This window comes from Lissotriton vulgaris, chromosome 2_1 (assembly GCF_964263255.1).
Source record: "Lissotriton vulgaris chromosome 2_1, aLisVul1.2, whole genome shotgun sequence".
Taxonomy (NCBI): Eukaryota; Metazoa; Chordata; class Amphibia; order Caudata; family Salamandridae; genus Lissotriton; species Lissotriton vulgaris.
The window spans coordinates 83101752-83128636 of record NC_141687.1 but is presented as its reverse complement, the minus strand read 5'-3'; the positions used below and the strand labels follow the sequence as shown (position 1 = coordinate 83128636).

The 26885-nt window shown below is 46.8% G+C and overlaps 1 protein-coding gene across 2 annotated transcripts in view; it reads left to right on the top strand.

Moving 5' to 3' along the window:
• XRCC5 (X-ray repair cross complementing 5) overlaps positions 1-16816 on the top strand; it is a 558141-nt gene extending 541325 nt beyond the window's left edge. Inside the window, exons 19-21 of one of the 2 annotated variants that reach the window (XM_086954491.1) lie at positions 780-847; positions 9774-9848; positions 15641-16816. In XM_086954491.1, coding sequence (XP_086810617.1) covers positions 780-847; positions 9774-9848; positions 15641-15655 — 158 coding nt within the window. In that variant the 3' untranslated portion in view covers positions 15656-16816. Of the gene's footprint in view, positions 1-779; positions 848-9773; positions 9864-15640 lie in introns of those variants that run through there. The other variant, XM_086954493.1, reaches the window with a different exon arrangement.
• Positions 16817-26885: the final 10069 nt, after the last annotated feature.

Genomic DNA, 26885 nt, shown 5'->3' with positions numbered 1-26885 from the left:
CCAACGGCCGACAGCACCACTACCTCGGGAGTGCTGCCGTCGGCCGTTGGACGTTCCAGCTGCACCTGCTCAATGGAACGTTCAGCACTGAAGCTGGACGTTCCAAAGCAGCTAAGGTGTTAATACCTGGGCCACCGTCCGCGGTTAAAAATAAGGCTGTGGGATGTTAGAGGCAGGTTACGACCTCCTACATCCTTTGTTGGTCAACATGTTTCAGCCAGTGCCTTATAAGTATGCTGGCTTTCTTCAGGACGAATAAAAAGGGATGGGAGTGTGATTAAAACTAGTGGATGTGTATTTACAGACTATGTGTTTTACACGCCCTAAAGTGTTTTGCCTTTATTAAGTCGGCACACAGATGTATACAATGTAATATACTGAAAGTGACTCTTCTTTATCCCCTGTATGTTTTGTCTCTGTTTTGTATGTTTTATGTACAGGTGTTTTCGAGAAGGGAATTCCCCCCTCTCACACATAGAAAAACACTTTACACTCAGTTACATACCTGCTCCGCTGTAATCAGGTGTCGAAGCACACCCGGGACACGTTAGGTGTCACTGGGTGGGCCCGATGATGAAGCATGCCACCAACTAGGTTGGTGGGTGAGGGCTTCATGAGCACACCCACAAGGTGCCACTAACCCCTGACAAAACATACATGAACTTATACCAGTGCCTGAAACGGTCTCTTTACAAATGCATATTTTTTTCTGATCGTTCTAGGTCACTGTGAGATTTAAACTCTTGCTGTTATGTTTATCTAATGTTTTATGCTTTTAGATGGCATTTCACTGATTACTCAAATGGAAGCTGAAGGAAGCACGGTCTCTAGCGAGGAAGCCAAGCAGGTATGATACTGTGTCATTTCTTTGGGTATTACCTGCTAGTCTTTTTCATTGCAGGATGATGCCAGCTGCCATGCTCTCACGGGTGATGCTTCAACACTATGTACCACAACCAAAGGTGTTCACAAAACACCAGCCACAATTGTTTCTGTATAAAATGACCTAAAAAGACTATTTTGAAAACATTGTAGTAAAATAGGTAAAGAAGCTTTTAGTTTATTGTTTTTGCTACATCGGTTGTAATGCTTTCTTGTCGCAGACGTCTAATCCAACAATTGCATTTCTCATATGACTGGGGAGGAGATTTGTTGGTTAGCTTCACTTTCAGAATTTTGTTGATGGTAAAATGAGAGCCCAATTAAATAGGTAAGTGAACCATGCCCAGGATTCTTTGCTCACTATCCCTCTTTTTTTTTGGTACGGTTAAAGGCCGGTCTGAATGTGTATGTTGACCCATTACAGTCAGGCATTGGATATGCCTGCCTCCTGTGCAAAAGCGTATGGTTGAAAGTTTCATAGTCTGCACATAGTCATGAAGTATAAGAGCAGTTTTGAAATCCTTGTCCAAGGATGAAAGGAGGTCTTCCTTGATGTTGACCAAAACGGCGTCTGGACACCGTGCAGGGCAGAATCCATACTAGTGGGTATGCAGGAGCTGGTTTCGTTCCATGTGCTCTTGAAGTTGTCTTATTGACTCCCAGTTCATGATTTCACTGAAAAGGGTAGTTGGGAATAGGGCTGCAGTCGGTTCTGGATCTACTGATGTTTTTTTCAGAAGGGGAGTGGTAGTGGCATGTTATACAGGGCCAGGCACGATACCTAAGAGAAGGGCGGCATTGATGACGTTGGTTGTGTCTGCTGCAAGAATGGGGAACAGTTTAAAGTATTACAATAACATAAGGGGAGACGCTTTGCAACAGGGACTCTGTGGGCTTACCGGCATGAAGGGCTACTGGTCCCAGGAAACACTCGGGGCTTTCATCATCTGCCACGCTCTTGCCCTGCCCGCCTACAGCTACTACAAAGCTCTTCGCAGCAGGGACTCTATGGGCTTACCGGCACGAAGGACTACTGGTCCCAGGAAACACTTGGGGCTTTCATCACCTGCCATGCTCTTGCCCCGCCCGCCTGCAGCTCCTACAAAGCTCCTCGTGCCTCCCGCTCCGCGGGAGACGCTTCGCAGCAGGGACTCTGTGGGCTTACCGGCACGAAGGACTACTGGTCCCAGGAAACACTCGGGGCTTTCATAATCTGCCACGCTCTTGCCCTGCCCGCCTGCAGCTACTACAAAGCTCCTTGCGCCTCCTGCTCCGCAGCAGGGAATCTGTGGGCTTACCGGCACGAAGGACTACTGGTCCCAGGAAACACTGGGGACTTTCATCACCTGCCACGCTCTTGCCCCGCCCACCTGCAGCTGATATCTTTCCCTCTTTGTATCCGCGTTGCGGAACGCGCACGTGCGCGCTCCGGGCCAAGGGCGGGCCCGTCATCGCCAGGAAGAGGCAGGGTCCCCCCCCCCCCCTTTCATCTGGCCTACGGGTTTACAAGGACTCAAGGTACTGTTTATCTTAACAAAGCCGGTCCCTGGAGGTCTCACATTGGGACTGGTAATTGCCAAGCCTGTTTTCTATGTTGTAGAACAGTGTAATCGAACTTGGAAGAGAGGTGTGTTTATTAACGCTGTCAAATGGGAAAAAGGAAGGCAATGGAGCGCGGGGGAACACTCATATGCAAACAAGGAAAAAAAGCTAAGAAAGTACCCCACGCAGCTACTAATTGTGTTTTAACTAGAATCAAAGCCATTGTTAGCGAATGTGAAGAAGGTTTGGGTGCCAGTATCAATAATAACCCGGACAATACTACCAACCCACTCGATGATGTCACAACCAAGACACAAAGAATAGTAATTCCTTCCATTTTTAATAAGAAACCATCCCACAGGCATTCCATCTGCGAAGTACACAGTACATTCGATATGATCCTAGAGGGAACCCATCCTGCTGTAACCCCAAATTCGACAATAGGTGCCACTCCTAGAGGGATACATCAGGATTGCGCGATTGATATACCACTACCTTGCTCAAATAGGTTTACAGTCCTAGAACATATAAATGATGGCACCACAGCAGCTTCACTGAGTGAACACAATGCCACAGAAACTACTGATAATGCAGCTATCTGCGGCACTTGTGGATCTACAAACAAGGGTCTATTACAGAGGATTGAATTCCTTGAAAGGGAATTGGTTTCCTTGAAAGAGAAGGTTGAGGTCCATACAAGTAGAACTAACCTCCCGCCTGCTGCATCTGCTTTATCCTCACCATCTATCCCTACTAGCTTAGTAAATGGGGTCATACTAGAGAATCCTCAGGGGGTAGTGTCTAGGCCATCCTTCGGGAAAGGTAACCGAGCCCAGGGATCCTCGGGCACGGATACTCTATCTCGCAATACCAGATCGTATGCAGAGACCGTCATAGATAGGGGTGCCAAAGGGAGGGCAATGGGTCAACCCTCCACTAAAGCAAGCTATCGCTGTCCTGTCCGCTTTAAGGCAGCCCAGAGTAATCAAGTTGGAATGAGTATGCAAGGTGGCATATCCCGCCCAGTGAACAATCTCCCAACAATCTACATGACCCAGGTGCCTAGATACAATAATGCTCGGGGCTATGAAAGCAGCGAATCTCTCCAAAACAAAGCCATTCATTGGCTGCGGTACGTAAGGAGCTGTAGGTCAATCATACAGGAGGATATGGCAAAAGTGAGGAGGGTTACATCGGGTAACTCCCTGACTGACTGCATTGAGCTACAGCTATTTAATCCAGAAATTGCTGAGAATCTATTGGCCCTAGAGTACAGAACGTCCCCCCCCCCCCCTGAGCACTCCACTATCCAGATCTGACGCTTTCCACTTTGGTCACTGGCCCGGAAGGGGAGGGACTCTGGACTGAGATTAGTTGATTGACTGGACGAGGCTTTGCCAGTGAACACCTTCTCCGATTTAGCAGGGTGGAACTGTGGGGAAGCTGACATAGACCACAGTAGTAGGGGGCTAGGAGGAGAGGCGGGGAGAGTCCCAATGTCGATGTTGATTTGGCTGTGGCTGTGGAGGTCAGAGATTCTTGGCATACTGGAACAAATGCAAGGGTGATCCAATTCCTCTCCTGGAATATAGCAAGGTTACAGAAAAAACTGGCTCTTCTGGAGTGGAATGAGTTTATCGACAATTACGACATCTGCCTGTTCCAGGAGACTTGGAGCCTGGTCCCCTTGTATAAATCAGGGTTTACTACATACGTTGTTCCAGCGACCAGTTCAGGTAAAGGGCGCCCCTCTGGGGGCCTCCAAATTTGGATCAATATTGCACTAGATTGGTCCATTATCGGGCTTAACTCACCATCACAGGATATTCTACACCTGACAATTAAAGGACAAAAAATGCTACCAATATGGAGGTATTCAACGTTTATGCGAGAGGGTCTCCTAGGGCTCAATGGTCAGCAACCCTAATAGCACTGGAGTCCGAGTTGTCCTGTATCCCTCCCCACTCTGGTATCATTGTAGCAGGAGATTTCAACTGCACATTCGAACCAATGAGTGGGGAGAATTTTTTGGGCACTGGCGAAGAGGATAACAAATGGGCTATACCAACCCTCAATATAGCGCCAATAAAGAAGTGGACCCAAAGGGCCATTCAAATCAACGCCCTAACTTTAGAGTACAACTTAAGAGCTGTTAATGGCAGGACGCGCTCTGATCTAAGCGGGGGGGAACACATATAATAGGCCCAGTTGTCCCTCACGGATATATTCTATCCTGTTGGACACACGTTTTTGGTGGCGATCTTCTGGATATGGAGGTCAAACCCACTCTAGACAGTGATCACAACGCCCTGTGCATGCAAATCACTTGTAATTGGGATACTACCTCAGTTGAGACAGTCAATGCCCCGGCGATGTCAACGAAGGAGGTCGTACTGTCCAATTGCAACCGACGCCTTAAATGGCACAAGGTTGTAAACCAGAGAGAAATTGCTCAATATAAGGGATCTCATAGAGCAGAAGACCACAGAGTTTGAATTATTTAATACTACCCATGAGGAATCACACGACTCCCCGTTCCCCAGGCTCTATCAAGACGCAATAGGAAGGCTAGGAGAGTTTTTTATTATTAAGGAGCATAGAGAGCCAAAAGGGTGTCCACCCCGATCCTCTAATCCGTGGTACTCTGCTATATGCAGATAAAAGAGACAGGCTTTATCTACAGCTTTACGGGCAAAAGATTCATTAACAAGAAGAGTAGCTAGGAAGCAGTACGCCAGAGCAATAGAGCAAGCTAAGCGCATCTGGGAAGAATCCCATTGGCAGGAGCTCAAATCTGCCTCACAGTTGAAAGACACATCTGTGTTCTGGGAGATAATTAACAAAAGCACCCAGAGGGGAGGGGAGTGGACCCGATACCAAACCATATTACAGGGCGCCAGTGGCATGACCACTTTCTCAGCCTGTACAATGGAGACGAAGGGAACCTGTCCCTTTAGAACGAGACGTCTTCACCCATTGTTAAGGCCTGCACATCAGCCGAACCCTTTGGGTTCAATGAGGTATTTCGGCCATAGCAAGTATAGCGCCAGGGAAGGCGGCGGGTCCTGATGGCCTCCCTGGCGACCTACTCTTACATGACCCAAAGCCTTGGGCTCACTTTATTGATGAACCTCATTGCTAGAGGTCATGCTGTCCCTGACTCCTGGAAGGGCGCTGAGGTGGTAACCATTTACAAAAAGGGGAATAGGGAGGATCCCGCCAACTACAGGCCGATTAGTTTAATCAACGCAATACAGAAAGTGGTTAGCAGGGTCCTTCTTATGAGGATAAGGTCCTGGATGGATGATGGAAACGTCCTCTCACATTTCCAGGCAGGTTTCAGACAGAAAGTTGGCACGATGGACCAGGTCTTTAGATTCTTTATGATCCATTGGAAATCTGTGGTCATTGGGAAAGGTAGTCTCTATCTGGCGTTTATTGATCTGAAGACCGCCTTTGACCTGGTTCCCCGTGCCAAGCTTTGGCAGGTGCTATCTGACCTAGGTATTCCCCCCTTAATCCTGGATTTCATCAAACGCCTCCATGAGGGGAATTATGCTAGAACAAGGTGGGGTAGCCAGGGCCAGTTGACAAAAAGGGTGGCGGTAAACAGGGGGTTACGCCAGGGTTGTGTACTAGCCCCGACTTTGTTCTCTCTCTTTGTTAATGGGGTGGTAGACCATTTGAGAGAGGACCCAGCCGATGCCCCAACCCTGGCAGGCGAGAAATCACCTACCCTACTCTTCTCCAATGACACCCTTCTGATTTCGAAAAGTCTGAGAGGCCTCCAAAAACTGTTAGACAGGTTCAGCCTGTTTTGCGATTCACGGGGCCTACGCATCAATACTTCTAAAACCAAGTTGATGGCATTATCCCCATCCAAACGGTTCAGGAATGGTATCACCCTTAATGGCACCCCATTAGACATAGTTGAATCTTTCGACTATCTGGGTATACGGGTCAATAACACGATGAAGTGGAATTCCCATTTGATTAAAATGCTTCTCAACCTTAAACAGGTGTCGGGGCAATTTTAAGAGATCAGCAACTCTCTGTTAGTAGACCAGTAGCACCAGCCCTTGTGGTGTATGAGGGTAAAGCATTACCTTCGGCTCTTTACGGGTCGGAATTATGGGGATTCGAGAATACCATTGACTTAGTAAGATCGGAGAATAAGTTCTATAGAAGTCTGGTTTCTCTTCCACTATCTACCCCATTGATACCGCTCCGACAAGACTATAGGAAACGTTCCATCAAAGATATTGCAAGGCTTCGCCCTTTATTATTCTGGGTACACCTGAGAAGGACCCCAGAACTGGCAAACTATGCTACTGCCCTTAGCGAGCTCATTAAATTGGACACAGGCAACGAGATCAAATGGATCTGCAAGCTTAAACAGCTTGTTTTCAACATCGGGCTGGCGGAGGTATGGGTAGCCAGACTCCGCCACCCAAACAAACTGTTAAGAAAGCTTATTGGGAAGGGGTTCAACCAGAGGAGGCACTCAGTTCTAATCGGGGTATCCTGACCGAGCAGTTCCTGGATCACAAGCCTGTTCGAAAACTGGAACCCTTTGTCGATTTTTAGGTCATATAGTCATAACAGCATTAAAACTGTAAATAATCTGTAGTTTGCAATTTTAGGACAGAACAGATCAGTAGATAAAGTTCATGTTCATATCATCATTTTCTTTATTTGAAGATCCATAAAATTTTAAGTAGATAAAAAACAGCCGACACGTGTTTGGTCAGTACTATCAATAAGTACTCAGACTTTTTCTAGGCTATAGAAACTAAATATCACGGCGCATGTATCCTCTAGTCATGCAATTGTAACAGTACCCATAAGACTCCGTAATCAAAGTAAATAGCAAGGATCCATAACATCCATTAAGATCATCCACAGTGCAATCGTATAGGTTATGGCAGAACTGATTGTCAACTCGAGCTCGGCAAAGGCTAAACAGTTCCCTCATATGAATAATGGTATTATCAATGAGAGTATACAATTCAGATTCCCAGTAGAAAATGCATAGTGAAGTTCCACAGTCGGTATATTAGCCCAATCTTGAGTCGAGTTGTGTCTGACAAGTAAAATACTGCGCAAGCGTACTGTAGTCTGGCCTCGATTGGCCCAGGGCGTCATTATCAGGTGGTGCCACTCGTGATATTACCGCCTCTTAACCAATCGAGGCCAGACTACAGTACGCTTGCGCTGTATTTTACTTGTCAGATTCAAGATTGGGCTAATATACCGACTGTGGAACTTCACTATGCATTTTCTACTGGGAATCTGAATTGTATACTCTCATTGATAATACCATTATTCATATGAGGGAACTGTTTAGCCTTTGCCGAGCTAGAGTTGACAATCTGTTCTGCCATAACCTATACGATTGTATTGTATGTGGTGTTTGGGCGAGCAATAGATTCTACGCACTGCGACGCTTGTCAGCATCTCAAGCCGAAGTCCCGATGGGAGTACCGGATGAAATTGCTTTCGGCCTGCTTGTCCATATCGGTCTCGTCACCACGTCCGTCCCCTACCTCTGAAGGGTCCAGAAGATGCCGATTCTGGCTGCGGCATCGTCCTTCACAGAGGCCTCATGGGCATCGCTGGCCTGCCAGTAAGTCCTGCAGCTTGTCACCGAGGTCTTGCTCTCGTTCTCCAGAGACTGCAGCAGACCAGCAGAATAGCAAGGCTCTCTCACTGGACCACCAGGGATGAGGAGCAGGCAAGAGCCTGCGGGTGGAGGAGGGCCTCGAACACCTACCAGTAACATGGGAAAACGAGGACAGCGGTACAACAGCGGATCTGCTGGGGGAGAGAGCAGATCTCGGACCAGGTGGTCAGATGTATTGCTCAAGACTACTGTCCTCATTGCTATCACATCAGTTTGCTGTGTGAGTGAACTGCATGTGCTTTCTAAGTGACTGCCCTATGCCACCTTTTTCCCCAGACAAAGTGGTGCTAGGGACTTGGGTGGCCTTTTTACCAAACGTTGTGACTTCTTTTGATTTTGGCTAATCAGTACTCTGGTATATTGAAGGTGGGTGACCCTTTGTCGATTAATTAAGTGTTGAATTAGATGAGAAACAGGTTTTTAATTGTTTTAAGTTGATCCCAAATTTCTGTCAGTCAAGATTGATCAACCTCCTGTTTCAAAATAAGTTTAAAAAAAATTCCCTGTTAAGTAATCCCCTTGCAAACAATTTTGCATATACTATAATCAGTACTCTGGCAAAGTTTTTCACCCCATCTCATCCCTTAAATGAGGAGAGGCTTGCTTGCTCAGCCAGAAGAGGGAGCCTAGCTTCTACATTCAGTGCACAAAGATAATCATGTAGATCAGCTCTTTATAGTGTTTCCTGGATCAAAGAACGGAGAAGGCATTGCAGACGAGTATCTTATCAAGGTAAAGTGCTGTCCAACTGTGTAGATATCCTCTTGCAAAGGTTTACATTTGCTCACTAACTTGCAAGAGCTCTACTCCATTTTGTTTTTCTGCACTTGTGTACATTTCTCCATCCTAATTGCAGTCTGGTTTTTAGCCGGCCTTTTGGCACACTTTGGGGACTCCTTTTATTTGTTCTAGACTCGCCCGGCCTGTAGAATTAAGGGTTGAAACATTGCCGGTGAGTCTTGTTTTTGTGATTGCTCTGTTTGTCATATGCTGCATGATTAATCTATCATTTCATTCTGGGATGAAATTATTTTTCGATGGAGCATATCTTGTTGGAGCAAATTTAGGTGAATGGTCTAGTTGGAGAAGCTAGCAGTGAGATCTAATATTTATTGCTGTTGGCTGAAGCTGGCACTGACAAAGGAAAAACAAATCATTTCCAGAACTGTGATAATGGAAATGAATGAAAAGAAAATAGCCTATATGTACCATAATGACAAGTATTAAATGCATCGAAAAGAAACACAGCTGCCTAACCTAACTTTGAGACGCGCGCTTTTAAATTAACTCCAGCGGATTTGTTTGAATGTATCCACACTATGCTTTCTACTATTAATTATAGCTTGTTAGTTAACAATGTAGTTTATGCGCCCAAAGTAATCAAAAAGTAGACTGTTGAATTTGCAGCAACACATTTAAGATGCACAAAACTGCACCGCCAGTCGAATAATTCAGGTTGAAAGAATGTGTGGCTGCAGTGTCACACCATCACACATAGGGCTGCCTGCAGTTATCGACAGTAGGAGTGTCCAGCTTGAAGGGCCAGGCGCTTATGCAGGGCTCCACGTAGGTTTCACAGCACATCAAGGGTGCGCTCAGACTTTTTAGACTTATTCTGGTTTGGTTATTTACATTACACATTGTAACAATTGTATTTTGTTTGTAGTTTTTGGCTCCAAAAGAAAAAAAGGAAGACATCTCTTTCAACGCAGGGGAAGAAGGCGGCGATGTGGATGATTTGGTGAGTGTGGTTTAGGGTAAGAGGGGATAAGGACTGCACGCTCTGCAATGAGGAATTATGAGTCCCAAGACTCACTGTCACTGTTGGCAAACTGCTCAACCTGAACCTATTCACAAGGTCAACTTTATCAAAAATGTCAAGAGTTTATTTATTGCCTTATACAATCCTTAGAGGTATTCCTCAGTTATTTCTTTGGGGGTGGTTGCTAATAATTGTCAGTTTCCTCAGATTATCAGTCTGTGAACATGGTGTTCCAAGTATTTAAACCTCCATGGGTTATCACCCAAGTCATGTCCAATTTTCAGTATAAAACTGCTAACTTCACTGAACGTGGATTGTCCTGTGGAGCTCATCCTTGCATGGTTGGTCAGCAGTATTGCTGGGCAATCTCCTCTTGTTTCGTGTAAATGCACGAGTCTTTTGTTAGCCTCTATAATTGTTCCCTTTACTCTGAAAAAGACAATTGCATTGCGGCCTTCCTTGCAGCTCAAACTCCTACACAACCTTTTCCAGTTTTGTTAGCTTCTGGCAAGGTTTGAGAAACAGCACTGGTATCACTAGGGCGTTCTCGGAATGTTTGAACTTGTTAGCCGCTTTTCGTGTTGGATGTTGGCACTTATAACTGTGTGATCTCGATGTAGGTCACCTGTGGACGGCCAGTGATGGTAACGTTTGTCTAGTTATACTTATCAGTGGCTTTTGACACTGCCCAATGCCCACCTACAGGACATTGAAATGGGAGAATCTGTTCTTTCCGGATTTCAGACTTCTGTTCAGCACTCTTCAGCAGTTGTCTCCCGCCTTTTACATTCTGTACAATACAATTGAAGGCTGTGATGCCACGTTGTCTCTACTATCTCCAGGAGTGGTCAGTGTGTAGATTGAGCCACTTACTAAGCTTGTTCGATCTCAGGGCTGCCATTTATACACGTACACCAGTGATGCTCAGATTCGCCTCTCTTGTTGGGCGAAGCAGAGACCAAGGGACAGATTACTATCATTGTATTGTAGTGATCTGGGACTGAATGGTATCCAGCTGGCTGTGTGAACAATTTAAAATCTCAAGTTAAGTGAAATACTCTTTCTGGGTCCCCACAATAGTGTAGTAGCCTCCCCCCGTTTATTAACTTGGAAGAATTCTGCCATATTAAATTAAGGAAGAGTGTCACATTGGTGTGGCATCCAGGATTTGAGACAAACAAGATAATGTCACTACCCGCTATCTTGATCTTCTGAAGCAGGTGGTCCAAAGCTACAGACAATTCAAAATGTAGCCCACTCATTATAGGGAGATGGGAAATACGACAAAGCGACCCACCTGCATTTTTCACTCCACTGGTTGTGGGTCTCAGAGGTGTCTACTTTAAGATCTTATTCCTCAGACATTGAGAATGGATGTTCCTGTACTTGTTATAGAAGAAGCAGGGGCACTATTGCTTTTAGATGGCCCTTCCCGGCTGCTGTGAGCTCACCTTGAGGAGCCAATGGAATTGCAAGGTACAGGTAGGAGGAATACAGAGATACCCAACCTTTTCAGATAGGCAGAAACCATCGAGGTCACCTTGGTGAGTACTCAGGGTGCTGATGTTAACCCAAACAGGAGGACTGCATGCTGGTAGTGTTTGAAGTCCACCACAAACAGCACGAACCGCATGTGTGTCTGCAGGATTGATATGTGGAAATATGTATCCTGCAAATAAGGGGACGTTATCCAGTCTTATGCTTCTAGAGGCAGAAGACCCTGAGCTAGAGACAGCATCTTGAACTCACACAAGTAAAAGTACAAAAGCCCGAGGTTCAGGATCGAATGCAAACTGCTGTGCAAGGACCAGGACTAGCAGCCCCGCCCAAGTAGCTGGTCTAGGGCCCCTACCATTGCACAGTCGCAGCATGGCTGCCAGTTCCTGCCACAGTATCCATAAGTGATCCACCGAACCGAAATGGCTATGGAGGAGGGATGTGGGGAAGATCCAGCTGGAAAGGTATCCATGCGCCCTCTCTATTATCAAGAAGACCTACTAGTCTAAAGTTTAGGCCTTCCAGGTAAGCACAAAGGAAAACACCTTCCCTCCAACTGGCCTCATGAGCTCCTTAAAGGGAAAGCTAAAGCAGCTTTCCTGGTGGTGCGAGGGAGGATGCGGAGAGCTGCTGGGTTAATGGCCCTTTTTTTTGTCTCTGCCCCGTACTACCGCAGAAGATAGTTTGGCTATTGGGCCAACTGACTCTGGCGAAAGGCAAAACTTTTGGAGAAGCCACAGAATTTATGAAAGTTTCTCAAGTATTGGACTGAGTCCGAAAGATCGGACCTTAGCTCTTCCCTCCTTAAACCCCTCCAAGGCAGAGTCAACCTAGCCTCCAAACAGGAAAGCCCCATTAGACTCACCTGTACATCTCAAGAGAAACCTGTAGTTCTAAGCCATGTGTGCCTCATCGGGCAGTGGAGACGTCCATTGCCCTGGCCAAAGAATCACCTGTGTCCAGGTCTGCTCTGATGATTTGTCTTGAGGTGTCCTGCCTGTCCCTCACCACTTGGCGAAATGGTCTGTCAGGTGGCTCAGCAAAGTAAGGACCAGCAAAATTCAACATGTCCCACAAAGCATGGGTATACCTCGCAAGCAGACAGGTAGCATTAATGGATTTCAGGGCCTCGTTCTTTGCAGAGAACACTTTCTTAACAACCGCCTCCAATATTTTGGAGTCAGTCCTGTGGGACCGAAGGGAAAGGCCATGAAATCTGCTTCATGCAATAAACGCTTCCACCACCAGAATTTCTAGAGCTGATAGAGCCAAGAGTAAATCAGGATCTCTTGGGGAAGGCATGTATCACCTGGCAAGGAGGTGGTTGCCAGCCAGAGCGGAGGTGACCCTGTTCAGTGTCTTCTTTGATGGGGATCAAGCAATTACCTCAATAAATGACAGCAGAGCCTATTCTACCACCAGTGTGGGTTGGAGTACTTCCATTAAAATGTTTGTATTGGACATGGCCACCACACTCCGCAGGGGCAGTTCCAATACTTCTATCTGTTCCTCAGGACAGTACGAAATTAAGCCTTTTCTAGAGGGCACTCCATCTCAATCTTATGAGATGTGTCCAGCCTGCGGGCATTCTGCAATGCCAGGTTGTTTGCATTGTTTAAAGACAGGGAATGGGGAGTTGTGGGTGAGGGTAAATAACAGCAAATTAGCTGCCTCACCGCTGTCGTCCTCATCCTCGACCACCACCTCCAACATCTGAATGTGGTCTGAGTCTGATCCAAAGTGGTCATCTAAAGTCTGTCAATAAAGCTGGTCACTTGCAAACTGAGGAGCAAGTGACCCGGACCTGGAGTTTAGGCGCTGCAGCATTGCACAGGAGCAGCCCCCCATTTGACTCCCATCCTTCGGTCTTTCTCTTGAGCTTAAAGCGATCAGATGGTTCATTCCATTTTTCTTAAGTTGTTTCTTTTCACGACTGTTTGTCTTGACCATTGGGGAAAGGTCCATCAGGCCACAAGTTGGCTCTGCAGGGCGGTACCCAAGTTGCATCACACATCTAACCCAAGAAGGAACTTCAAAATTCCTTCAGTTCCTAGATGTACTGCTGTTTGCATCCACATGCGCTCCCAGCCTAACCGATCAGAACTCCATGTTCAGAGAAGCCCTCTTAGATAAAGTTGACTAGCTCTCTTGCAGTGGATTCCCAGGTGCCAAAATAGCCGAACTTTTCTGTCACTGTAACCTTGTTTTTCTTTTTTTTAATTTAATTTAAACTGGGGCTGCTTACCATGCCTAGTCATGTGGGGCTCATTTTTCGGTTATGAATTCATTACCAAGACTTGCTGTGGAAGAGACTTTGCAGTTTCCAAGTCTGCTGCTGATTCAGATCCGTCGGTTCCTTAGTCCTGATCTGTACTAGAGCACCGCCAGTACTGGGGTGCATATTTGTCACCAATACTAGGATAGGAGCTCAGGTTTTGCTCTCAGTCCCAGTGTGAAGGTGGCTGAGGATAAGATGTCGAGCAATCAGTCCTATTCAAAGAACAAAAATAGAGATCATCAGTACTGTCAGACTCTATTGACACCGAAGACTATTTACTTTGCAACGGAGCCCTTGAGCTTTACATGTGTTCCTCTTTCGAGCTGATCTTGGACAGTGAAGTGTCCTGACTCCATGGGAAGACGCCCGTGGTTCATATGGGAGGACTCGAGTTTACCATGCTTGGAGAAAACCTGGGTAAAATATTTGCAGGAACTAAATGGCTACCAGCATGCTATGCTAAAAAAATCAAATAGTAAGTAAGACGACATTTTCACAGAGCACTAGAGAAAGGGAGAACTGGAGTATAAAAGAATTATGGTTTCCCAAATGACTTCAAACTTTGACATTTTGTTTTTGCTGCTGAGTGAAGTGAAACACTTGTAAAATAAGATTTTCTGGTGGCTTTACCAATGCATGATGAGACCAAAGCTGCAGAACAAATCTTGTGGGGGATTTTCTTTTCCTCTCAGTTATAAGAACCAGGTATCTTTTTTAAGAAACTGCGATAGATGTATGTGGCAGGGTGATATGACCACCATGTTAAGAAGGTGTTGACTCTCATGGATCATCCTTTGAGGAGGAAAAGCAGAGCAATGTTTGTCCTACCATGTTTAAAAGTGAACATCTCCTTGCATTCTGGCTAGAGAGTAAATGAGATTTTACAGAGGTACTGATTCAGAATATAATAGTTTCAGAGTATTGTGCCCTAATAATGCAGACACTAAGAGGCAGCCCAGGCTGTGTTACTTGTAAGATTACCCTCTAGTCCCCTAAATAGATGTCACACTGGTCATTGCTATATGTCTGTGGGGAGAAGGTACTATTCTGGAGCAGCCCACTCTTAGTCTGTTTCCTCAAAAGATCCCCACTTTCAGGCCCTTTGTTGCCTGTATATGTCTTTCCTCTTTAGAACAGACTCTGAGGTATTCATTTGGATTTCGGTGGAGCAGGTACTTCGTCACTTGCCCTCTCTGCCAAACCCTCAGTCCGTCCACCTGATTTACAGGCAAGTGGAACTTAAGTATGCCTGTGACAGAGCCTACTCCATTTCCGTAGCTTACATTCTCATCGAACGGAGTACTGGCCATTTGAGGTTTACATATGAAACCATCCGCTCAATTTAGAGTTGACTTATTTTATTTTTCTAATAATTAAAATTGGTAAAACGTGGAGGTGAGGCAGAGTGAAAATAATGACCCCCACACCATATTGTGTGGAGCTCATTTTTTTTTGCTTTTAAAAAACAAAATCCTGCTTTGAGATTTTGTTTTTTACAAAGCAAAAACTTGTTAAAAGTTTGACATGCCACTGTCCTGTTTGATAGAGCCAAACGTCAAACTTGTAACCCATTGACCGGACCCGCTGTGACGGCCAATGACTAGAGATATTTGCTGACCAGCGGACATCTTTAAATGTGGAGGATGTAGTACTTTACTTCATTGCCCAAACGGAGTAAAGCTGTACTCTACACTTAAAAATCAGACCCTGAGTTTATTCTGACCTGCACTTCCCTATCTGCGTATGGTCACGATTTCCATGTTTTTTGTCCCTTGGCTGCAGGAATTGTTTTTCCTGTTTGTGGGCGAGGTACCACTTACACAGCCTAGTTGCAAAAGGTTCAGCACAGACACATATATAGATTCATGCATACGTACAACAATGTGTAGCACTTTAATAAACCTTCAAATGAATGAATAAATGATTGCTCTTTGCCTGCCATCTGAAAGCAGCAGTTTGTGTCTCTTTAATTGTATTTCTTGTTGTATATTTGCAGCTCGACATGATGTAAGCTGTCACCGTGACTAGGACCCCCAAAGATGAGATGCTGAACCCCCGTTGTAGCGTCAGAAGCCTTGGGATCACATCAGAGGAGCTTGGAAGAAGCCGTGGAAGCGTGTTCCAGTGCTCGAGCACCCTCATACTTCTCCACGGCTTTTGATCGCTTTGGACTGCTGAAAATTATATTTTTCCTTTCTCTTGCATTTCATGCAACTTTGAAATCACATATTGCCTTTGATTCTCTCGGTAGGCCAGAGGAGGATGGGCTGTTCAGGATGGTTGTTGGCTATGGCACTGTAGGTTGGCAGATTCTCTCAAGTTCACCAAAGCACGTTTCCTGCTTTGTACCCAAGAGGCAGTCTCTTTGTTGAGGTCACCTGTCCTCTTAGTAAGGACCAGAGTGCAGCGCTGTGTACATGTTCTTTTATGGTGGGTTGACAGCAAATCCTTTAGTCTCAGTTACTCGCTCTGCCTTTCGTCTTTACTAGACTGGGTGGCACTGACTGTCCGGCATTTGTTTAACGAACTGGGAGCCCCACACACAAGCCATAGTTATTAGCACTTATCGGTACCCCTTGTCCCGTCTGTAACTGTAAAGTATACACACTCACCTGCTTGATGTGATGCCACCATACCAGGATTGATCACTGGTGGGTGCTTGATTTCTGCCTTAACTGTGGCTATTTGAAGGACTCCTTCAGCAGCCTGTCTCCTCATTCCAGCCCCTTGTCCAGGCAGTAATTCCTAGACTGCATTTACCTCTCCTAGCAAAACGTCTGTTGTTTTGACCCTTGCTTACCATACCAGTGCTGCATCAGGGAAAGAGAACACAACTAAGGCTATTAGCCTGCCAATCAGCTGATTATTTATCGTGGGCATTGAGATCACACTGTATAGGAATATTACACAAGCTAGAGAAATAAGGGGAAGTAAATCAGCCCAGATGCTATGATTTATCCTGTGTGTCGCATCCCAAATAGTAGTACAAGTTGTAGTAATGTTGTACATAGCAGGAGGGTTTCTCTGGAGGGATTAGATAGCAGCCAATTCTTGAGACCGAATGCAAATCCATGTTTATTTACATCTTGTAACTCGCACTGTATTTCCCTAGTTGCAGTTAAATAATCTTTTGTACCAAGAATAGACATTTACAATAAAATGTTGGAAAACTAAGCACATTGTCTCTAGAATCTCAGAAATAGTCTCTTGAAATCACTTAAACTCTGAGAATTCCTCCAGATGAAGGCGACTGGAAGTGGGTTTGAATTTTATCAGCACAGATGGTCATCATTCTCCACACTGAGTCTATTTTCCCAGCTGGTAAAAAGTCTTATTTCAGGATATTTACTCCTTCTTGGCTATTCACTCTGAGCCTTGGCTAAGGGAGTTATTTTCAGGTGGCACCTTTTCTAGTCGCAGCAACATTTACTTGCATCCCTGCTTGAAACTAAAGGGTCGTTTATGGAGTTCAGCGGTGCTGCAATATCGACCCCCAGTAACAAAATCAGCAGTGCTTCACACCTGCACACTCCACCTCACCCCACCACACACACACACAAACTCCCAAAATGCCTCCAGCTGTCATGTGAAAGTGGAATGTATTTCTCACATGGCTGGTGGGTCCACCCTTCCAACCTCGCCATTCCTGTGATCTACAGTTCTTGTCATGAAAGATGGCCTTATTGCTAGTAATCACCTCCCTCCAAAACACCAGTGATTGACAGTCTCCAACCACAGAAGAACTTTTGTTCTGATGCATACCTCTATCTGTCTTCGATTTCTCGCCTTCGAATACTCCCCAGGCACCAGGCTGGAGCTGTAAAGTTTTCTTCAGCAGTGCTCCCGAGTGCTGGTGTGGTGCCGGGTGGTTCTGTGTTGGTTCCGTACCATCTCTGAAGTGACAGAGCCCTGAGTACTGACACTTGGAAGATTTAGAGGCAGCTGCAGGGGCTCATGGGAACCACTTTTCAGATTCTGACCTCTAAGAAGGTGCACATCACAACATCAAGGTACACACGTGTACTCACATGAAGGCCAATCCTAAAGATACAGTGCCCCAAAAATATCTTTGCACATCTAAAGTTTCAAAACTGAGATCCTGGCGAGCATCATAGATATGCCTTTCACAGGTAATCATTCAATCCTGCCCTAGACCAGTGCCTGGAAAACAATGAAATGGCTAATCGCATGGTGAAAGCAGTGAGCGTTGCAAACTGTGAGACAGCCCCCGCAACATTCAATACCATATGAGGGTCACAATAAGGGAATTGCTAAGCACCTGGGTCTTTATAACATCAGACAATTGGGCGCTGAACTTAACATGGATACTGTAAAACATGCACACAAAAAAACTCAACATGTCCAGCAGCAGGTACAGGAGTTACTACAAAAATATCCAATAGAGGTACCTCTGCTGGAGAGAAGCATGTGTGTGCATTCGGTGTAAACTTCCTAATCCCAACACCTGAACTAACATCGAAAGGAATATTGAGCCGGCATTTTGTGAATAGATTCATCAAAATACAAAGGCAACGTTATGCCATTACTAGAGAAAAAGGCTTGAATGTCGATAGTAGTTTTAAAAGACACCTACATTCCCAGGCATCCATTCCACAGAAAATATCTCAAGCATGTAAAGATGGGAGGCACATTACCTGTTCAAAGTATGACTATTTGGAATGAAGTCTTCGCCAAGAATCTTTACAAAAACACTGGCAATGGTATTGGCTCACCTTATAAGGCAACTCAGTCTGTGCTGTTCCTCTTGCAGCTGGTGAAACCTCCTAGAGCAAGGCATATAATGTAAAATGCAGAATGTGTCTGCAGCAACATAGTTCATCTTCACCGATTACCAAGCACCCTATCCAATGTAATGCTGAGAGCAGGGCCTTTTCGGCTCTAAAACCCCCAGTCATGCAGTGTTGTTCCTGCTAAAATAAGACTTTTGGAAAACACTTTTAGATCACTTGTATTTCCTCGGTTTTTACGAATTGATAGGTGGCACGTTTCTCTCTGTCAATAACAAATGGCCACCTTGATGAAGTTAAGAAAAAAACATACTAACACAGTAAATGCCCAAGGCTATGCAGCCAGACTGGTTAAGGGTGATTTGTTTTCTACCTTTATCTACATTGTAGTCAACAATTGGGCGCTATATTGTAGATTATACAATATAGCGCCCAATTGTCTTTTCAATCCTTTTCTCCACTTAGATGTAAGAAATAACATGCGTATATCCATTAAAATCCCCTAAAGGAATTTATTCTTTATTGACTGTTAGTTCTGATCCTACCAGAGACCTAATGTAGCAATGAGTCGACGTAAGGACATTCTCCAGATCTTTAAGGTAGAAGTTTAAAAGAAGCCATTTGTAAAACCAATAAATAAGGAACTGTTGGATTTGTTTAGCGGGGAGGAGCATGGGAACAGACGGCATCGTGGATCTCTGTCCTGCCTCGAGAGCGACAGATTTGAAACCAGTGCATTATTGTGGTAGTAGTAAGTGTTTATTTACAAACTAGTTCCCCTAGTTTGGCATCAACAAAGGTGGAGTCAGTGTGGCTCACTGTGACATCGGCCATAAGCCCACAAGGCTCCCTAATATCACCTCCATTTTTGATTCTTTTTTTCTTTGTTTTAATCATCCCACTCATTCAGTGGGGTGGTGGCAGGTTCCAATGTGAATTTGGACTAGCTACATGTAAGCTGCAAAACCATTTTACAGGTAACTGTTTTTTGTCTTTGCAGTGCATTAAAATGCTGCCAAAAGACTGTGTCGTTGCATTATGTCAGCTACAGGCGCAAGTGTGAAGGGGTAGTAGTAATAAACAAATGTCTTAGCACTAGCTGTCCCCCAACTGCCTCTTTGTGTGTTTCTATAACCACACAACAGTATTTAGTGGACCTGGGTCTGTCACCATGTTGCAGCCATGCACATGTCACATAGAGACACATTAGACATAAAGGCTAATGTTGATCCCCTCTAGAATCAGATCTTGGTTCGACTTCAAGGGTTCAGTTTGCCAACTTATAAAATAATTAAATGGACTGTGCTACCCACCTGGCAATGGCACTGTTAGTGATAACGGTACCTAACGCTTATGGTGCATGTGCAACAACGATTTGTTTTGAATTAGTCATATTTTTGTCTCTTGCATACAATACATTACTGCCCTCTGCACATCCAGCATATGAAAAGCCCTTTCTGCTGCATTCATTGGTTTTAGAATAAAGAATGGTAGATTCATCATTTGATGGATAAGGAAGGGTGAGACCACCGGAGAAAGGAATCTTGGGTGTTTTCTCATAATAACCCAGAGCCTAATGTACTAAACAATTTTGGGGTAGCTAAACCTTTAATTTACAAAGTTTCACTGATTGCGTCTGCTATTTGCATACATTCAACCCATAAAGAATCACTATTAGGGAGAGGTATGTTTAGAACGTCTTTTCTAGGTAGCAATTTGTTAAGTGAATTATCAGTGTTTTGCAACAGTAATCTGGTTGCCAAACATCAAAAGGTTACGGACTCCCAAGTTGGGGTGGTAACAGAATCTCAAAAATTCCCCTTGTGAATGTAAAAAAAACAGTGTGTTGGGGAAAATGTACTGATCCAAAGAACCACTGCCTATTCCCAAAGAAACTTACACAAATAAACTTTACTTTTTAAATTGAGTTCTGTTTCCTTTAACCACATGCGTGCGGCGATTATTTTTGCTCTGTGCAGCTTTTTTCTAAAAGCCGCGTTACATGACTAGCTCAGCTCGTCATCAGCAGCGAAGGGGTTAAGGAAAACAGACGTCATTTTTAAAAAAAAGTTTTCTTTCTAAATATGTAATGACCGGCATGGTAGTCCGCTCAGCCCAGCAGGCCACCAATCCGGTGTTATCTGCAATTAATACTTTTCTCATGAGTATTGATGAGGTAGGTCGGATTGCGACTCATTCCGGATCTCTTATTTTGTGAACTGACCTATTTGTACATAGGTCAGTTTGCAAAATAATATTCGATTTGGAAATGGCGATGCACAAGTAGCGACCATTTTTTGCGAATGATTAATTTGTACATCAGGCTGCTTGTCTTTTAACACCTTGGCTGCTAGGCGTTTTCCCCCCCTGTGCTGGAAATTGCTTTTTTACTTTATTTATGACGAGCTCAGCTCGTCATCAGCACAGCTCAACTGTGCATCATGACGAGCTGAGCTCGTCATGAGCATCGAAAGGGTTAAAAGTATGGTTTCTTTACTGAGAATGCTTGTAACTCCTATACCTTTCATGAAAAAGTAATACCAATTAGAAATGCCTTTATTGTGAGATTTTTCAAAGAAATATATGCATTGGCTCAAAAGATGCAATAACTCAACATTGGTTCACGTGTCCTGTTTCAACCACATTAAGTTCCACTATGGTGGTAGAACTGTGTACTCTTTGCTCCGCTAGGAATCTTTTGATCACCTGGATAGAATGAATCTGGTTTTTGTTTGTACCCCTAGTTTAAGCAGCAATAGCTGACAAGTGTACGCCTAAAGAAGTTTAGCTAAGCTTAAAGTATAGTCAGTGTTAGAAGTATCTTGCTATTGCAGATTTGTCTTTTTTTAATTTTCTGGAAACTATTGCGGGTACAATACCTAATATATCTTTTCCATTTTAGACCATAACGCTTCCTAGTACAACGTCTGTTTGGGGAGTTTATATTTAGCATTTTCTCCGGCAGTTTTAAGTGACTGAATGTAACTATATCACGAGCCAAGCTGTCAGCTGCATTTTCTTTGGACTGATGTAAAATATCTTTGCTCCTTGCTGGCCATGTACATTGAAATCTTGAGTATTTTGCCTCGTGCTGTCTGCATCACATCTGGTGTGGCCACTTCTGTGCCATAAGAACTAGTGTTATACTGGAGACTTTGAACTTTTCTGTTATCGTTCGTATTGGCGGAGAAGCGTTCGCAAATGTCCCATACCAGCTTATTTCTGGTGCATCCTCCTCTGACCGAGGATGGGAATACCTCAATGCAGAGTGTTGACACTTTTTGTTTTCTGCATTTGGAAAGAGGTCTACCTTGCATGGGCTCCACTGTGAAAACATGTCTTGAACTGACTGTTTTCGATCCCGCTCGTGAAATGTACTTGTCGCCTGCTTAATTTATCCATCTGCTGGAACAATTTCTATCCTTGGCATGACTGGACACAGTGAGAATATCTCTTGCAACTGTACACCAGCAAATCTCCTGTGCTAGCGTAGAAAGTGGGTATGAGACCGGTTGTTTAGGTAGCACATTGCAGTTGTATTACCTGTCAACATTTGAATACAATTGTTGAGGATCTGACTGTGAAAAGCTTCAGTGCTAGAAAGGTAGTCAAGGGCTCTAGGAAATCTGAGTTTTACTGTGTCATGAGGTGACAATGGTCTTCTCGAAAGATGTTCAATGTGAGCAACCCATCCTACATGTGACGCATCTGTTTTTGAGATGACTTGTGGGACTAATTCTTTACAGGCCATGCTTGGGATAACCATTAGACCTTCCTAAACCCATGGCATTTCTGACTAATGATTGTCCACCCTTTCCTGCATAGGTCTCATATGCAATCTTGCTTGTGGAACCAAACGAATACATGAAGCTATCATGTCTAACCACGTCATAATCGTCCTTAACTTCAGAAACCTAGCCGCCTGGAAGAGGCAAATCGAATCCTGTGGTGCTTGCAGCCTTTTCATTATCAGTCAGCCGCTGCCGTCACTGGCAGATTCTGTCTTTCAGGAATGTCTTTTTACCTTAGGTGAGGGGGTGATTTGTTCCAATTGACTGTGAATCCCGGCTGAGGAGGTTCACCACTGGCTGCATATTTTCTTTGCATTGTTTGTGTGTGTTCGCCTTTACCATCCATTCATTACCTAGCATCCAAACAGACTCCAGAAGGTATTCGGAAATCATGTGGGTGCTGCATGGGGTTTTGATGCCATCTACATGCATATAACATAAACTGTGAGATGTCTGCTGGTGGACAGACTTTAATTTTGAACCAGTTCCAAAATGAATCAAGAATCAAACGAATAAATAATGATCTGAGGTAGGAAATGGCAACTAGTGTGAGGAACCAGCCAATTAGGAATACAGTGAGCAAATTGGAAGAGATCTGGATGAGCGAGGACAGAGAAGGGGAGCATTTAAAGTAAAGGCCAAGAAAGAAAAAAGGAGATAGGACAGGAATGATCGCCAGCACTGTGAATTGAGAAGAAGAGGTGTCCTGTGAAGAGAAGATATCTGAAAGAAACAGGTTAGTGTTAGATTCCCTACCTTAGAATATCCCCAGGCGTCAGACTGGATCCCGAAAGTTTTGCGTAGCAGTACCCCTGCGCGTCGGTAGGCATAGTCTGTGGCTCCGCCGTCTGCGTCGTTGGCGCCGGGATGACCTTGTTGGAGTACTTACACACCGCTCTCGTGCGCTGACATCCGTTCTTCTTTTTTCCACGCCAGCAAGCGCAGATCCAAACTTTTTCGATCTTTTTGATCCTGTTTCGAGTCGTTAAGACTATCAGGGCCAGTAGGGATGCCCGGGTTCAAGCCCTGTGCCGATTGCAACCGACTAATGTCGGTTACTGACCCCCATCGCCGGTGTCTGTATTGCCTTGGGGCCGACCATGATGACAAGTCGTGCCCCGTTACCAGGCCTTGACGTTGAAGGCTAGGCAGGAGCGGTCCCGTAAGCGCCTCGAGCTCCGGCAGTCGGCCCCGCGCCGTTCACGGTCCCGGTCGAGGAGGAGGTCGAAGGACCGGTCGCGTGGCCACAGTCATCGCAGCTCGATGAGTCGACACCATTCGTCGGGCTCCAAGTCCTCCAGGAAGAGGCACAAGAAGTCGAAGAGACGACACCCCTCTTCTGACTCCCCCTGACGCTCGCGCCATGTGGCCGGGGATTCAGGCGACTCCGTCGGAGCCACAGGCGCCGCGTCCAGCTCCACACCCGCCTGTCCCTGGGCTGAACGCGACGCCGGCGGAGAACGACGCCATCCTCATAGCCATGAGGTCGCTCTCTCCTCCGTTGGGTCCTGCTGTGGCGCCTTCGGGCCCCGCGGTCCCGTCAGGTATCCCAAGCGGGCCGGAGGCTTCGGCCCCGGCGCCGTCCCCGATCTCCCCCTCGATCCGGTTCCGGCGTCGGAACGGCGTCACTCGACGCCGCATTCGGCGCCGAGAGAAGAGCAATTCTTCAACGACCCATCCCCATGTACCTGTCTACCAGGAGATGGAGGGCGAGGAGGATTGGGAGGGGTCTGGGCACAGGAGTGCCAGTCATTTTAGGACTGGGCAGGTGAGCTAGGGGAGGCCAGTGGTTTGGACACTTCGCCCGACACTGGATTTGTCTCCCCTCCTACCGTGGCTACGGAGGAGGGGGCTGCCTATAGTGTGGTGTTGACGAGGGCAGCCAAGGCCTTGGCTCTTGAGCTCCCCCTTGCGGCCGTGAGGACTAACCTCCTCACTGAGGTCCTCAAACCCTTAGGCAAGCTCTTCGAAGCCTCTACTGCCATTCAATGAGGCCCTTACTGATGTTCTGTTGGGCACTTGTTCCAGGCCCACTACAGGTCCCCCTGTAAATAGGAACGTGGCCAGACGCCACCGCCCGGCCCCGGGCGACCCTAGCTTCCAGTCCACCCACCCCACTCCCGAGAGTCTGGTTATCCAGGCCTCTAACTCCCAGACCGCATTCCCGTCAGCTCCTCCTGATCGGGAATCCAAAAGGTATGAACAGTTTGGAAAGAAGATGTTCTCCTCACTCAGTTTGGGGTTGGGGTCGGTCAACACCGCTTGCCTTTTGGGCCGTTTAACCCACTCTCTGTGGGACACTGTCGCTGACGTGCTGCCGACTTGCCCAGAGGAGGCCCGGGTAAAGCTTGCCCAAACCCTTGAGGTGGGGCGAGATGCGGAACAGCACTCTATTCGTTGTGGACTGGATACTACGGACTTGCTAGGCAGGACGATTGCGACAACGGTGACGGTTTGCCGCCACGCCTGGCTGAGGTCCGCTAACTTTTCGGCTGATGTCCAGAACACCCTCATGGACATGCCGTTTGATGGCTGTCGCCTCTTTGGCGACAAGGCAGACAGTGCGCTTGAGCGCTTTAAGGACTCCAGGGCTACGGCCTAGTCCTTGGGCCTGTCAGGCCAGCGCCAGCAGACGTCTGCCTTTCGCCCCTTTCGTGGCCAGGGAAGGGGCGCCCCCACACGTCCTGCCAGCCACAGGGCGCAGACTAACATCCAGCGCGGCGGCGGACGTGGTAACCGCCATGGCTGTGCCAGGGGACAGCGGCGAGGCAAGTCCACATCCACCACCTCAGCATCCGCCTCAAAGCCTTCCTAGTTCGAGCTGTCAGGCCCATTCAACACCAGTGGGGGGCAGGGTTCGTCATCACCTCCTCCACTGGCGTACCATCACTTCAGACAGATGGGTGCTGCAAATCGTCCGAAGGAGCTACTCCCTCCCCTTCGAGGCGACCCCTCCAGCCATGCCACTGCAGTACCACCGCGTGACGGGGGATCACTTGCAACTTCTGCAAGAGGAAGTTACGGCCCTCTTGGCCAAGGGAGCCATCAAGTAGGACGTGGATGTTACTCCCACTACTTTCTGGTTTCCAAGAAGGGTAAAGGGGGCCTACGCCCTATCTTGGACCTGCGGAACGTCAACGGCTTCCTCCGGAAGGAGAAGTTGAAGATGCTGACTTTGGCTCAGGTCTTAGCAGCCCTAGACCCTGGAGACTGGATGGTGGCGTTGGACTTGCAATACGCTTATTTTCACATCCCCGTCCTGCCGGCCCACCGGCGCTATCAGCAGTTCACTGTAGGCCACGAGCACTCTCAGTTTACCGTTCTTCCCTTCGGCCTTACCAGCGCCCCTCGGGTGTTCACGAAAGTGATGGCGGTGGTCGCAGCTCATCTGCGTATATTAGGGGTGTCAGTCTTCCCCTATCTCGACAACTGGTTGTTGAAGGCGGGCTCTCCCCAGACAGTCGTCAGCCACCTCCAGACTACGGCCGACCTCCTGCACCTGCTGGGGTTCTCCATCAATGTGCCAAAGTCACACCTGTGTCCCTCAGAAACTCCTCTTCATCTGAGTGGTTCTGGACTCGGCGGGGTTTCGGGTTTATCCTCCCGAACAGCGGGTTTGGGATATTCAGGCTCTGATTCCGATCTTTCAGCCTTTATCCCGAGTCTCGGTCAGGTTGACGCTGCGGCTTCTGGGGCTGATGGCCTCCTACATCCTTCTGGTGTATCACGCCCGGTGGCGGATGCGGGCTCTGCAGTAGGACCTGAAGTTTCAGTGGGTCCAGCATCAGGGCAACCTCTCCGACCACGTCCTGATCTCAGAAGGCATTGCGAGACAGTTGCAGTGGTGGCTCCCGGACCGGGATTGGGTCAACGGCAGATCCCTCGCCCTATCCCAACCGGAGCACGTAGTGGTGACTGATGCGTCGCCCTGGGCTGGAGGGGCGACATGGGAGAGGCATAGATCAGAGGCCTCTGGTCTCCGGCGGAGTCCCGGCTCCACATCAACCTTCTGGAGCTGCGGGCGATCCGACTTGCACTGAAAGCATTCCTCCCCTCTGTCCGGGGGAGTGTAGTGCAGGTGTTCACGGACAACACCACGGCCTTGTGGTATTCCAACAAACAGGGCGGGCGGGTCGTGGACCCTGTGTCAGGAGGCTCTGCGCCTCTGGCAATGGCTGGAACATCAGTGCATGACCCTGGTGGTTCAACACCTGGCAGGTTCTCTGAACGCCAGGGTGGACAAACTCAGCCGTCGGTGCATGATAGATCATAAATGGCGTCTGAACTCGGACGTGGCGCAAGGCCTCTTTCAGCAGTGGGGAGAGCCTTGGTTAGATCTATTCACCACCGAAGAGAACGCGCAATGTCATCAGTTCTGCACGTTGGAATTTCCAAGGCGGCAGTCGCTCGGAGACGCTTTTCGTCGCGAGTGGAGCTGCGGTCTGTTGTATGCCTTTCCGCCTATACCACTTCTGCCCAGAGAGCTGAAGAAGATCAGGCGAGACCTGGCCCAAGTCATCCTTGTAGCTCTGGACTGGGCACGAAGATACTGGTATCCCGAGCTACTCAGCATGTCAGTCGATCCCCTGATTGGTCTGCGTCTTCGGGAGGACCTACTGTCGTAGCAGCAGGGGACGGTCCTCCACCCGAACCTGTCCAGCCTCCACCTCCATGCGTGGAGGTTGAGTGGCGGCAGTTGATG